The 16,034-nt window shown below is 43.8% G+C and overlaps 2 protein-coding genes across 2 annotated transcripts in view; both read left to right on the top strand.

Moving 5' to 3' along the window:
* The window catches only part of LOC308280136 (voltage-gated inwardly rectifying potassium channel KCNH7-like), a gene marked incomplete at both ends in the record, with an annotated part of 206,348 nt that overhangs the window by 90,596 nt on the left and 99,718 nt on the right, over nt 1-16,034 (top strand). The window lies entirely within an intron of this gene.
* Nucleotides 7,124-8,179, top strand: LOC308280487 (endophilin-A2-like; the record flags this gene model as incomplete). The annotated part of the gene is made up of 1 exon (XM_080720768.1): nt 7,124-8,179. The coding sequence occupies one exon, from the start codon at nt 7,124-7,126 to the stop codon at nt 8,177-8,179; it is 1,056 nt and encodes a 351-aa protein (XP_080576894.1).

Raw genomic sequence — 16,034 nt, 5'->3', positions numbered from 1 at the left:
TAACAAGCAGGTGGTCAGACTGGTCACAGGTCAAGACGACATTCCCCTCAAACATGTCTAAAGTGGCAAAAAAAAAGAAAAGTCGATACCGAATGCCGGGTTTAAACAAAAAATTGGACTGCTAAGTATTTATTTACTGAAGTCGCAGGCAAAGTCGTGTGTTTAGTTTGTGGGGAGCACATCTTGCCTTTTGGCCCGGCCCTCCACAATATTTTCTGTTGTTCATGTGGCCCCATGGAAAAAATAATTTCCCACCCCTGACGTAGAACCTTCATTCTACTCCTTCCGCGCAACATTCCCTAACCTGCTGACAGTTGCCACCCCATCCCGTAGGACCACATGCAGAGACGCAAACTAGTCTAAAAGTTTGCATGTCTGCGCAACAACTTCATCAACGTTAATCCCTCAACCTCTACAGATTCCAGTCACCTCTATAATGAAGTAAAAAAGTATTGGAAATTGGATATACTCAAGTGAAGTACAAATGCCTCCAAATTGTACTTAAGTACAGTACTTAAGTAAATGTACTTAGTTACTTTCCACCACTGACAGACAATAACCTACCTGACCTTGAAAATAAGCCAATCTACAAGTTCACAACGTGTCGCGTTGCAAGCTTGCTGCTATGGCCGATTGTTCACCTATTATGACTTGCCCAGAATAGGGATGCTAGGGTTCAGGTGCTTAACAGCTGCTCTCTGTATTGTTTTACAACAAGAATAGCAATCAAATTGTGACACTGTTGTGGGAGGGATTGTTGCGACAGAATGGTCTGACATATGACTGTAATCCGTCATATGTCTGCTTTCACCATGCTGGCAGAAGCTAGCATGCATAAAGTTGGCGTTAACACGTATTTTATTTTGATGACACCAAGGCAACCAGACAGATGCTGTGACATGCTGTCTTTTATTCACAGACACACAGAATGAACGTGAAGATCAGGGACATGCTGGGCCCCTGATTCAGCCCGGGAAAAAGAGTTGGAGAGGCCCTCATTGCACGCTATAGAGAGAGATCTCTCTCTGTAGCGCTGCTGCTACTCAAAGATTTGTGACAAAGTGACAAGCCAGTGGGCCAATTGCATGAGTTATATTTCGTCGTTGTCGGGTGGAAACCTTGTATGTCCAAAACCGTTTGTTTTGTATTCATCATTTTAAAAATGATTTAAACTAGTGAAAACAGCCGATCTACAAGCACACAACGCCTCGCACTGTGCTTGTAGATCTGCTGTTTTCACTACTTTTGTGCGACGGCCTTGTATGATGAAGCAGGGCTTTGCTTTGCGAAAAAATGTACAAATTTGAAACTTGGAGATACAAGGTTTCTGCCCGACAGTGACGATTTACTTTGTTGGCCGCCCAGCCCCCAAAATGGAACAAAGGCCGACATTTTATTAATTTTTTTTTCCTAATGGCCGGTCCAGGCCGGGAATGAACCAGTCGTTCGGGAGTTGTCCCGCTTTTCCCAATGGCCAGCACGTCTCTGGTGAAGATTAGTTTCAAAATCAGGATAGTTTTAATCACTTAACCTATATACTTCGCTTGACCCAGGGGTCTGTACTTGGTCCCCCTCCTTTTTTCCCCCGCTACATCAAAATGCGACACGTTGTGAGCTTGTAGATTTGCCCGGAATCGGGATGCTAAGGTTCATGTGGTTAAACAACTGTTCCTCACACTGGGTGACATACATTAATTATTAAAGGAGTAGTTCACCCCAAAAATGATATATGTTTTTGTATTTTTTGCGCTTCTAAGACAAAAAATATACTATAGTAAATGTACCCAATTGATTCCGGATGGGGACCCCAATGCGTTTGGGTCCCCTACCGGAATCAATGGGGGTACATTTATTGTAATCAAATTACTGCCTTATGAATGCGACAAAAAACGAATAATATAATTCAACTCAAGTCTCCATCGCATGAGTAATTTTGGGGGTGAACTACTCCTTTAAGCTCAAATCATAGTCACTGAATAAAGTGCTTGGATGGATCTGCAGGGTTCAGGGAGGGTGTCTGCAATAGTTCACAACACGTTGTATAGCGATGCGTTGTGAGCTTGTAGATCGCCATTTTCACTATTCGTTATATGATGAAGTAAATAGAGCCTAAGTGGTTGTCAGTATGCTAGGCTGTGAAGCGCAAGACTACAGTATCTCGGTGTGTGCTTAGTACCTGTTTTTAACACTATGTAAGCTTTAGTCTTCACTACACATTGACCGAAACAGTATATCGTCGTTGCCGGGTAGAAACCATGTATGTCCAAAACCGTTTGTTTTGTATTTATAATTTTAACAATGATTTAAACGAGTGAAAACAGCCAATCTACAAGCACTTGTAGTACTTGTAGATCTGCTGTTTTCACTACTTTTGTGCGATGGCCTTGTATGTGCTTTACTTCGCGAAAAAATGTACAAATTTGAAACTTGGAGATACGAGGTTTCTGCCCGAAAGTGACAACATGTCATTGGTAGCTGGCTCAGTAAGTAATTTCACCCGGTGTGGCACCTGAAAGGCATGCAGTTCAAGTAGAGAAGTGGGTGTGCTTTGTCTGAAGAGCGTGCTAAGTAATGCCTGCATGCCTGTCTGCGTAGGTCCAGTACAGTACATAACTATGGATTTCAGTCTGTGCATTGACGTCGGAGGGGATGGAGGAGGAGAACAATGGAACGGAGAGGATAGAAGGAGACAGTGGGAGAGGTGGAGGAGTAGGTGGAGGAGGGGGGATAATAATAGCAATAGCCAGCCGTGACCTTTTGTTCATAGCTGTTCCTATGACAGCCATGCAATGGCACTGTGGCAGCAGGGACACTTTCCCCTTCACCTGCTTTAAGGACCGTGTCCATGGGAAGTGTTTGATGTTTTTTTTTAGCTGCCCGCATGCCTTTCTATCATGCATTTCTATACAGGGTTCCCACGGTCATGACATTCCTGGAAATATTTCGAAATTAGAAAAATATTTTTCCAGTACTGGAAAAGTTTTGGAATTGATCAAGGGTCCTGGAAGGTCCTGGAAAAAATAACTATGCATTGTCTTTGGTTATTGGTTTTGTTAATACTGAAACGACAAATTAATTGCAAAATTGTCAAATATTAGAGGCAGAAATTGTGAAAATAGCAGATCTACATGCATGCTCACAACGCCTCGCAACGCGAGGCGTTGTGTGCTTGTAGATCTGCTATTTTCACAATAGAACAGTGTTTTACAAAATTCCTCAATTCTTAGTATTTGTCAGGGAGCCGGGTTCCCAGTTAAAACATGATTATTTCGGGGGTCACAGCCTGAAAAGGTTGAGAACCACTGGCATACACTACCTGTCTTTGGGCATTGCGCATAGGAGTAAGCGACCTGTTATTAACCTGAATTATTGTTATATAGTCCTGGAAATTGGTTTAAATATTCTGGAAAAGTTTTGGAAATTAATTGGTAAGAATGTGTAGGAACCCTGTCTATAGCAAGGACGTGCTGGAGCGCCGCGTTTCTTTGCTTTCGGCCTCCAGCAGTTTTGACGGAGAGCTCTGGTCGCGTAAAAAGAAAGTTGGGTCTTTTGGAGAGGAGACCCAATCTAGACCCAAAGGACACCGAAACTATCCCTTCCTTTTATGCGGCAGATCGACAAACATGTGACATGAGACAGTGGCGTTGTCTGACAAACCACTCGGGTCATTTACAACCTGACATTGAAGGAGAGCATGAATATCATGTCCAGAGTGCTTCTTACTAAGCACACTTAGTGTGCTTGCATTTTCTGTAGATAAAGGTTGTATAGTTGAATTGATATTAATTTATTAGTACATTAATTTCCCCCACTGACTTTAATAAAAATGTAACTTTTCCCAAATATGGAGATGACTGACATCATAGATGTATGACATCATAGACCACATGAGACCATATATGTCCATATATGGGCATTCCCCCTGAAAACGTTAATATTAAGTCCATATATGGACTTAAAATAAATAAAATGTCCATATACAGTATGGGCATTCCCAGATGATGCCGTGTTAGGGTTTATAGATGCCCTGTTAAGGGTACCTACCCCCTTATACTCATATATGGGGATCCCCAGGCATCTGGATGAACTTTGTTCATTGACACACTAAAAGCAGGCATAGGTCAAATCAGCCCAGTAATGCATTACAATGAACAAGATGCAGCACTTACTGGTAAACAAACATAGCCCCCAAAATAATGGAAATTCACTTCCCAAAACTCAAATATGATTTGAACCACAGGGCAACCACACTCGTAATTTCACAAATTGCAATAGATATCGGACCATTTACCCATATATGGAGATCCCTGATACCCATATACCTGTATGGAGATCCATGTATATGGAGATATGGGCATATTGGTTAGACTGACATGTATAGTCTATAGGTTATTAGTAGGGCTTTCACCAACTAGTCGACTAGTTGACTAGTCGACTAGTATAACCACTAGTCGATCTTGTAGGTACTAGTCGAAAAGTCTATAACAAAAATAAAATAAAATATTTTCGTTTTTTTTTTTTTTTTTATGAAGACCTAGCAAACTCATTTCAATTCGATTATAGTTGTTTTATTTCTAACAACCATTACAAACAGAATATTATTATCCAGTCACACACACACACACACACACACACACACACACACACACCTTGCTGCATCTGCCTACCGGGGGTTAATCCCAAGACAGTGCTGGAGTTCACCCAGAGTTCACCCAAAGTGATGAAAGTCTGCGCGTCTGCAGTGCACACAGCAGTGAGTTGTGAGAATAGTCCTACACAATATAGTTGTTTAACAGTATAACATCGTAGCGCGATCAAATCAGCAAGTGAGGACAGCCGAGTTCTTGCTACAACAGACCGACCGATCGCGACGTTCCGCACGTTCGAGAAGTAATTAAAGGACAGAGGAGTGTTTGTGTTGTGCAGCGAGCTAGCCTGGCTAGCCTGGCTAGCCGACCATGCAAATGGAAATGGATATATGTGATTTGTTTACGAGAGAGAGACAGCATCTAATGGTGAGTCCAAGCATGGGTTTCTATTACTGTAGCAGCTAAAATGGATGTGCATTGTGAAATGCTGGTCTGTTATGTTGCGTTAACGTGCACACATGGGTTTGTGTGAGTATCCGTTGTCATGGTAACTTGGCTGCTGTGAAAAGCCGTGACACAGCGCTCTTTATTATGACATACTATGTTAACGACTAGTCGACTAGTCGACTACCAGTGGCTTCAACTAGTCGATCTGTAAAAAATGCTTGAAGTGAAAGCCCTAGTTATTAGACTGACATGTATAGGCTATATATATATATATATATATATTGGAATTCACAGATATGCGCTTAATATTGATGACATCAGGGATCTCCATATATGGGCATATATTGGACGAGTTACCCATATATGGAGATCCCTGATACCCATATATGGAGATCCATGTATATGGAGATATGGGCATATTGGTTGGATCGGCGGTTCTACAAATAAAAATGTGTTTTATACAACTGTACATTGTGCAAGTACAGTAACGGCAGGGGAAGCAGCTAAGAACAGAGGCCAAAATCTGAGCTATCCGTGTGCAAAAGTTGGAGGCTGTAGAACCAACCATGTGCTGTGAGACCCCAGACATGCTTACTCAGTTACTCGTTATGTGAAAGTCCTATGGCATCTATGACGTCTGACATCATACATACAATCCCTTTTATGCCCATATATGGAGATCCCTGTCTGTAGAACCAGCCACACCGGTTAGACTTTAGGTTAGACTGACATAATTAAATTATGTCAGGTCATTATACAGTACTAGAAGTCGGCGACCTGGCCAACTCGGAACAATGTAAATAGGGAATGAATGCCCCGCCCTTTAATGCAAACCCCATTATACCTGTTTTCATAGGACCCGTTTTGACCATCTGTCTGCCTGTGTCCATTTATGCCCATATATGGAGATATCTGTATCTGTCTGTCTGTCTGTCGGCGTCCATTTTATGTCCATATATGGAGATCACTGCAGTTATAGTTCTGGGTCCATTTTATGCCCATATATGGAGATATCTGTCTATCTGCGTCCATTTTATGCCCATATATGGAGTATCTGTCTGTGCCTCCAACTGTGTTGCAGACACAGTGCCGGTTCCCCCTTTAATGCAAACCTCATTATACCTGTTGTCATAGGACCCGTTTTGAACATCTGTTTGCCTGTGTCCATTTATGCCCATATATGGAGATATCTGTATCTGTCTGTCTGCGTCCATTTTATGCCCATATATGGAGATCTTTGACCATCTGTTTGCCTCTGTCCATTTATGTCCATATATGGAGATATCTGTATCTGTCTGTCTGCAATCCATTTTATGCCCATATATGGGGGCATTCATTTTATGCCCATGTATGGAGAACGCGCGTGCCCGTGGGACGAACGGTTCTCGAGATACGCGGATTACATACATACATACACAATCACAGAGATTTTTTGTTGACTCATGTGGCGTACGTGATGTCAGAGCCTTTTATGAAGTGATGTCACAATGAGTCAGAGCTTTCGCCGATTTCCTCCGGAACAGCCTGATGTCAACAATCAACCCCGCATAAGGAGATTCCGAACGTTTCGCGCCGGTTCGGGAAAACCACGCGTCGGGTCGGGTCGAGACCCGCCGGTGGGACGAACGGTTCTCGAGATACGCGGATTACAGACACACAGACAGACAGACACGCAGAGACTTCTCACATTTATAGATAGATATTGGCATTCCCAGATATGCGATCCATATATGGGCATAAAAGGGATTATGTTAGTGTGGTTCCCCTGACACTGACATCACTGTGACATCACAGTGATGTCAGATACTCAGAGCGTGATGTCATGTTCCTAATAAAAGGCGCTGGTCACACTGGGTGTGATGTTTTTAAGAGACAAATGAGTGCAGAAAGAGCACCTGCGTGAGTTCAGGCATTGAATGCCAACAGTTTGTGTTGTGTGTGACGTCAGACCAGAGATATACTCAACCTGTACAAGGTTGCAGACAACAGGAGGTGGGAGTGTCATTCCATGATTTTGCCTAGCTTACAGGAAAGTGAACTAGGACATTTTTTACGTTCGCGCAGAAGAACACAATCCCGGCTTCAGGATGTCTATAGCGGGCTTGAAGAAACAGTTTCATAAAGCCAGCCAGAAGGTTAGCGAGATGGTAGGGGGCGCGGAGGGAACTAAACTAGACGAGGACTTCAGATTCTTGGAACGGAGAGTCGACCTGACTACCAAAGCAGTGGTGGAGGTTATCTCCAGAACGTCCGAGTACCTTCAGCCCAACCCGGCATCGCGGGCAAAGCTGTCGATGTTGACCGGCATGTCTAAGATGCGCGGCGAGGTGAGGAACGCGGGCTACCAGCAGGCGGAGGCTTTGCTGGGAGACTGCATGGTCAAGTATGGACAGGAGCTCAGAGAAGATGGCTGTTTTGGCGGAGCTCTGTTAGACACAGGAGAGGCCATAAAGAGACTAGCAGAGGTCAAAGACACTCTAGACTTCGACGTCAAACAGAACTTTATTGACCCTTTGCAAGGCCTCTATGACACGGAGCTCAAAGATGCACAGCAACACCTGAAGAAGATGGAAGGCCGTCGCCTGGACTACGACTACAAGAGGAAGCGCCAGGGCCACTTTCCGGACGACGAGGTCAGACAGGCCTACGACAAGTTCCACGAGTCCAAGGAGGTGGCGGAGACCTGCATGTACAACATACTGGAGGCTGACGTGGAGCAGGTGAGCCAGCTGTCGTCTTTTGTGGAGTCCCAGTTGGAGTACCACAGACAGGCTGTCCAGGTCCTACAGGAGCTCTCCAACAAACTCAGGGACAGAATGTCGGAGGCCCAGTCTCGGCCGCAGCGTCAATACACACCCAAACCTAAACCTAACTTTGGAGAAGACAACCAATCAAGTGGCAGCGATACAATGATTCCACCCTCGCGTCCCTGTTTGCCCCCAGATCAGGTAGGTATGGTGCAGGCGAGCTGTAGGGCGCTGTACGACTTTGAGCCGGAGAGCGAGGGGGAGCTGGCCTTCCGTGTGGGCGACATCATCATCCTTACCAAGCAGCTCGACGAGAACTGGTACGAAGGGATGCTGCACGGCCAATCAGGACATTTCCCCCTCAACTATGTTGAAGTCATTGTTCCCCTGTCATAGTGAAGGGGTGATGGAAATAGAGTGAGAGTTGGAGTAGGGCAAATACAGAAGAGCAAGGTATATTTAAAATGTCTCTGGGTTCGGTTTGATACTTTGTGCTAATTGGTTGGATCGGCACAGGATCTATTGAGTAGGCGAATGAGGCCTAAGACTGCAGTGTCTTATTGGTTTGCCATTTTCTGTTGTAATAATGTTGTGGGTTCTATTTCAGACTCCATCTGTGAATGTACAGTATGTAATGCGGGATGGCAGCATGCAAGGTTTTTTAAGTACTTAGAAAGTACAGAATGGAACAGGAAAGTGTGTGTGTGTGTGTGTGTGTGTGTGTGTGTGTGTGTGTGTGTGTGTGTGTGTGTGTGTGTGTGTGTGTGTGTGTGTGTGTGTGTGTGTGTGTGTGTGTGTGTGTGTGTGTGTGTGTGTGTGTGTGTGTTGTGTGGGGCCAAAGTTTAAATGGAAATGTAAGTGTAACAGTGAAGGAAAGCAGTATAGCAGCAAGGTTTATTAAGTACTTAACGGGTACAGAAAGTTTTTGTGTGTTTGTGTGTGTGTATAGCTTTTTCTTAAGCCATTATTTGATATAGGTATGCAGTGTAGAGCAGGGGTTTTCAAACTTTTTTGACTCAGGGCACCCCTGTAAATAACCTTTTCATCCACGGCACCCCTGAATTACACTGTTAATTTTTAGAATCTTACATCCTATTGGAGAAATATCTATTTCCTTCAGAACTGACTGAACATAACGTTATACTTGACGTTTAACCACTTGAACCCCAGCATCCCTATTCTGGGGGGAAGGTTCACCAAAAATAGCCGATCTACAAGCTTGTGACGCGTTGTGAGCACTGTACTTGATGTACTCATCAAGTACAGTGCAAATCGGGTCTGTTTTACTAAGCATAGTGAAGTGATATTGATGTAGTGATATTGATGAATTCCAAATGCAATAAATGCAATAAATGGTCTGGCCGGCCAGAAATCGTAAAGGAGGAGACTATCAGGCGTTAGAGTCCATGTGGTCAATTCCATCTAACCATTCAGTCCTGTCCTCTTGCTCTCACCCATGCTATGTGAATAGGCTATACGCACAGCAGCCATATTGGAGAGATGTTGGGTCTATATTCTCACTCCCTTCAAAGGTGTTACTAATGAAGGCCACATGTAGCACAGTGGTTCTCAGACCTTTTATTTCAGGGACCCCCATAGCTCTGAGAGTGTAGAAATGGATCAATCAATCGATCAAATGGAACCCTTAGGGGTCCATTTGGTTCCATTTCTACACTCTCCGAGTTACATGCCTTTTAAGGGGTCATTTGGAACCTCCAAGGAACCATGAGAGTCCCTGGACCGCATTTTGAGACCCACTGGTGTAGCAGAGTGTTTCCAGTGAGCCAACATGCACAAAATCAGCACCCTGACTCTTTTTGACCAGAATGGTACAGAGCCATCAATAGTTAGTATTATTATTGGTAACACATGTGAAGGAAGTGAGAGGCGACCCAACTACTCTCCAAAATGGCTGCTGTGTATATAGCCTGTCGCACAACCGTTTCTGGCAAGAACCATGTTTTTTGTTGTTGATTTTTCGGGTTTGGCTGTTTTATTACTTGTGCCAGCGGAGGGCGTAAGTACTGCGTTCTGTGTTTCTATGTGTGGCGGTGTCTGTCTGTTTGTGTACATCACCCAATGGAAAAACCCTTGAAAAAACATGTGTTTACGTCATCCAATGGGAAACCCCTTGAAATAACACTGGGTGACGTCACCAACTTGGTGACCTCACCACCAACAAGTGTGACCTGATATAATAAACTAATAATTGTGCACAGCTTCTACCAGAAAGAGACTGGAGCCATTCAGCCTTTGCCTTTGCCTACAATGGTTACAAAAGGCCTACAAAAGGTTTTGTGATATTTCATTCTGATTGGCTTTAAGTCTGAGGGAGGGGTCCATTTTTTACTTTAATAGCAATGCTATTTATGAGTTAATTTCATTAAGCGTCCCGCTGGCCAATCACAGCGTGTCCTGCGAACCTTGGCCAATTGGTCCCTGGGCGTACAACAAACTTTGAGATGTTTGTGCCAAGATGTAGGACATATCTTGGGCAGATGTTGGCCACGTTTCAGAGCCTGGACATTTTTTGGGGGCCGAAGAACTTTTGGGGACCGGGCAAAGCCAGATGTTGGAGCGGTTACACCCCGCCACTCCGACATGTCTCCTTTCCGACATGTCTCCATTCCGACACTAACCCTATCTCTAACCCTTACCCTAAACTTAACCTCTATGGAAGTGTCGCCATTCCGTCAATAAGAAGTCAATTTCGGAGTGGCGACATGTCGGAATGGAGAGTGACACCCTGTCTAGGAGCACAGCTGAAAAGGTTACATAGTGTAGCTTTTAGTCCCTATTCTATACCGGTACATCAGTGTTGTGCATAAATAGCCGATCTGTACGATCTCAATGCATCACATGTGAGCTTGTAAACCTGTTATTTTTGCTGTTTTTGAAAATCTATGATTTAAAAAGGATTATTGTTGATTGATTAATTAAATGAACTGCTGCACCCCACCTACTCAACTAAACACATAACACATAATACTATACAGTAAGTGGGACTGGGGATACATTTCCCCCTATTCTGCGCTCATGGTTGAACATCCGCGGCTAAGCCCGCTCGCTATCCATGGCTATCCATCGCCTGTATGTAATCGCGTCATCCGCCAGCTCCCGCAGGGTTGCCGCTGACAGACATGCATGCTCCCTTTTGGCACTGTGTTGACACCGGTGTCGTTTAGCAGAGGACGCCACCTTTGCCCGCTGTCATCTCAGTGCTCTGGTCCCCAATTAAGGGCTTAAAGGCTGCCAGGGGTGGCCTGATGAACCGCTGGAGCGTTGTTGCTGCGGCGGAGGAGCCGCGCGCCACACTAGCTCATCCCGGAGCTGTCGGCGTAATAAGAGTGTTCCCGTTCCCTAGTGGCACTGTCCAACATGCTCCTGGTGCCTCCTCCTCCCTCTCTCTCTCTCTCTCTCTCTCTCTCTCTCTCTCTCTCTCTCTCTCTCTATCTTTCTTTTACTCCTCTTGTTGCCCTTTCCCCCTCTTCTCCTCCTCCTTCTCTCTCTCCCCTTTCTCCTCTCTTTTGCCCTTTTCCCCCCTCTTCTCTCTCTCTCCTTTCTCTCCTATCTTTTGCCCTTTCCCTCTCTCTCTCTCTCTCTCTCTCTATCCTTCCCCCACACTGTATTTGACGAGGCCCTAATAGGCTGGCTGTGTGTGTGTGTGTGTGTGTGTGTGTGTGTGTGTGTGTGTGTGCGTGTGTGCGTGTGTGCGTGCGTGTGTGCGTGCGTGCGTGCGTGCATGCGTGCGTGCGTGCGTGTTCATGCGTGCTAGCTTATGGCTCTATAGCATGCTCTTGAAAACCTTTTGAGTCGGGGCGCCCGCTGGCCTGGTGGTCAAGGCGCATACCACATACTAGGCTATGATGAGTCAACATTTAATATTTATGCGGAAACAGCGTGTTCTTGTAACTCCATGTGAACTGAAACAAAACAATTAATATATTACTCATCAAGTGTTCCGAAAATATTCAAGAATGAACACCATAGGTTTATTTGTACAGCACATTTAGTACACAAAGGCAATTCAAGCTTATAAGAGAGCCTTTGAAAAGAGGTCTTTGCTGCTTTTAAATCACAAAATACTGAAATTAAAAGCACTAATAAATGGATGTAAATTGAAATTCGTAAGCTGAACGTCTCTCTGAGAAAATGGCATGTTATTAGCCTAGATTTTGTAAGGGTTGGCACAAGCCTCAGAACCTCTGGATGTTTTTATGTGTGGCATAAAAATAAAAACTAAATGCACACTCTTTCATTTTAATTCTGGGCACAGTTAGTGAATCGGTCCCAGACAGCTTGGGACTTCTCGAGTGTTCATAATGTAAAGGAAGTCACGTTTAAAATAAATTCTGACTCATGACTCATGAGTTCTTGGAATTGGTGTCTTGTGTCCAAGCTTTCTTAGCTCTAGTTCAAGGGTCTTCAACAGGGGTTCCGGGACCCCAGAGTTACTATTGGGGGTCCTCCAAATCTTTGTGTGATAGAAACTTTTTTCTTCTTTTTTATATTAACCACTTGAACCCTAGTGTCCATATTCGAAGAACTTCAGCCAAAAATAGCAGATCTAAAAGCTCACAATGCCTCGCGCTGCGAGGCGTTGTGAGCTTGTAGATCTGCTATTTTCGGCAACAGGCTTTGGTATAGAGGGGAAAAAAGAGCAGACTAAGTATAGAGTGAAAGGTCAAGTTTATTAAGTATTGACGGTTCATGTGGTTAAATATCTGAAAACACAAATTTATATGAATCCAAAATACACTGATGATCGTGCTGTCAAACGTTTAAACTACTGCATATGGAATCTATGAACAGGTTGTAGGGGTCCCTGCTTCATCTCTCTCTCAACTAAGGGGTCCTTGGCCTGAAAACGTTGAAGACCCCTGCACTAGAGCTTCTTTATGAGGAGACCTGGGACAAGACCACAACAGTAGCCATAACATGACATGCTGGAGACAAAGACAGGTTTTGTTCTTTAGACATGAATCCACTAACTCTTACTACTGTATATTTCGAAGATGATAATAGTCTTACTAGACTAGGATAATAGTGTGACTAGACAAGGCCTGAAACCTTAGGGAACTTAGGGAATGGTGTTCAATTGCCTAGCTGTCAATGGAGACAAAATAGTCCCTACTGTATATTGGAGATAGGATTTATTTACCAAGTACAATTACACAACTCATCTAACCATCCTCCCTATTAGGAGCTGTGGGCACAATAATTCCCCCAACTCCTATTTTGCAGCCAGCCTTTAGATTGGTAATTACACCTATTATTAAATTCTCTCTTTTCTCCGTGCTGCATCGTCCAACCCATTTTCCTGACAGTTTAGCAGCAGCATTGTATGGCTTAGTGTTGAGTGAACTTAAGCACTAATGTAGAAATAATGTGGAGGCTACGAAAGGGCATGAATATCCAAATGGTTGAATAAATAAGGTTTTTACATTAATGTATATGACGCAAACTCCATTTTGCACTTGTTTATATCATACGTTATGTATTCAAACAGAATGTTATGGTGCTTGCACAATATTTGTGCGCACATAATGTATGTTGAATCACTAGAACGCTTATTATATTTCGTATTTCAAGCGTGATCGCGGCGCGCCTCTCAGGGCGTTTGGGGGCATGCTCCTGAGCCCAGTGTGTGAACATGTACTGTAAGTGTGTGTGTGTGTGTGTGTGTGTGTGTGTGTGTGTGTGTGTGTGTGTGTGTGTGTGTGTGTGTGTGTGTGTGTGTGTGTGTGTGTGTGTGTGTGTGTGTGTGTGTGTGTGTGTGTGTGTGTGTGTGTGTGTGTGTGTGTGTGTGTGTGTGTGTGTGTGTGTGTGTGTGTGCGTGCGAGCGTGTGCGCGTGTGCGGGCATTAACGAAAAAGTGGACAAGTCGACTCAGTCGACTTCATTACACAACAAAAAATCTTTCTATTGTGAAAATAGCAGATCTACATGTGAGCATGTAGATCAGCTATTTTCACAATTTCTGCCTCTATATATTTGACAATTTGGACAATGTTTAATTTGCCATTTTAGAGGTATTAAAAAGTCCTTAAATTTGCACTTAGAAATGTGAAGATACCCTCTATACACTTAAACTTTGTGTTGGTTTGTTTACAGTTGAGTGAGAAAACTATGTTTCACATTAAGTTAATCATATGGGGACCCCCCCAAAATAATTGGGGGGTCGTGTGTGATGTGATGACGTCATCAAACGATAAAGTCGACCTCAACTCAACTTTTTACTGAGTCGAGTCGACTTGAAAAAATCACAAGTCGTTAATGCCCCAGTGTGCGAGCGCGTGGGCGTGTGTTTGTGTCCGACACTGATAGAATCTGTCCTGGCTTTCAGGTTTTCTAAGGAGCACTGACACAGTTGTGTCAAAACAGCAGGGCAATCCCCTAATGGCACGACGCTCTATGAATAAAACACCATTCAGACCTATCTGAATATCTAATGTGGTCATGAATGGCTCCAGACTGTATTTACAAGGTCGAGTCTCAGTCCTGGTCTGTCTGTCTGTCTGTCTGTCTGTCTGTCTGTCTGTCTGTCTGTCTGTCTGTCTGTCTGTCTGTCTGTCTGTCTGTCTGTCTCTGTCTCTCTCTCAGTGGTGTAAAGTAACTAAGTACATTTACTTAAAGGAGTAGTTCACCCCCAAAATGATTTTTTTTCTATTGATTACTCATGCCATGGAGAGTAGAGTTCAATAATATTTTTTGTTTTTTGTCACATTCCTAAGACAAAAATTTGATTTGAGTAAATTTACCCCCATTCATTCCGGATGGTGACCCGTTTCGCATTTTTGTCTTAGGAATGTGACAAAAACCTAAAAATATTATTGAACTCTACTCTCCATGGCATGAGTAATCAATAGAAAAAAAGTCATTTTGGGGGTGAACTACTCCTTTAAGTACTGTACTTACGTACAGTTTTGAGGTATTTGTACCTTAATACTTCAGTATTTCCAGTTTTCAGTACTTTTACTTCTACTCTACATCTGAGAGAAAAATATTGTACTTTTACTCCCCTACAATTATTTGAAAAACTTTAGTTGCTAGTTACTTTGCAGATATAAATTACAATATTATAAAACATAATTAAAACACTTTAGCCATAATTTATACCGTGGCTATTTGAAAATAGCCGATCTACAAGCTCACAACGCATCGCATCGTGATGCGTTGTGAGCTTGTAGATCGGCTATTTTCAAACATTTTGTACTTTTACTGTTGGTACTTTAAGTGCATTTTGATGCCAATACTTTTGTACTTTCACTCAAGTACGTTTTTAATTCTGGACATTAACTTGAAACAGAGTATTTCTACATTGCAGTATTGATACTTTTACTTAACTCATCTAGTGCCTTTCGCGTGATGTCACGCGATAAGTACTAGAGTACGTATAGTGCCGAATGCGTGATGTCGCGCGAAAAGTAATATATTACTGTAACGGCGAGTAAAAATACCTAGTACAATGGCCGACGCTCCGGAGACGAAATCCGCGCTGATTTGTCATCATCACGGCTCCACGAGCACACAATAGTCATCCCATAACATTGAGGTGGACGGCCGATCTCATCTTTAATGTCCATTATCTCAAAACAACACTTTAGAAGCGAAGATGGAGGCAGATGCTCGCTTATAAAACACATGTATAAACGCTCCTATGCAATCCAGCATGGCACCACGTAAACAATGATCGGTTCCGTCGCAGGATCCGATGACGTCAGACCGGAAGTACTTCCGGTCTAGACTTCTGGCCTTCAAAATAAGACAATGGCCGTTAATGGGGCCGGGAGGGGGCACTCTGGACCCCCTAATCCGTTAATGTCCTGGGCTCTGGATGAGTTAAGTAAAACATTTTAGTACTTTTTCCACCACTGCTCTCTCTCTCTCTCTCTCTCTCTCTCTCTCTCTCTATCTCTCTACTCTCTCTCTCTCTCTCTCTCTCTCTCTCTCTCTCTCTCTCTCCCTCTCTCTCTCCCTGTCTACGCGTGTAGCCTTTAGCGAGTTTGCCTTTCCCTCAGTAGTGCACTTTACCCTCCTACACTCCTTCCATTAACTCTACAGTCTCCACGGTTGCATGTCTTGTTCCTCAGCTTGAGCAGTCCTTCCCTGCTGGGGTAGATGGATGCTGGGTGCGGCGGAGCTCCCGCGGCCCCCCCTGCATAATTGAAGGTTTTTCGGGCATTCCGGATGCACGCTAACCTCCACACATGTAAATGCGTCCCGCTGCTCGTCATGCTCTTGCAATGTCG

Source organism: Nannobrachium achirus (assembly GCF_963921795.1).
Source record: "Nannobrachium achirus genome assembly, chromosome: 24".
In the NCBI taxonomy this organism is placed as follows: Eukaryota; Metazoa; Chordata; class Actinopteri; order Myctophiformes; family Myctophidae; genus Nannobrachium; species Nannobrachium achirus.
Note: the sequence above shows the minus strand (reverse complement) of the source record. Positions and strands in the feature narration are given on the sequence as shown.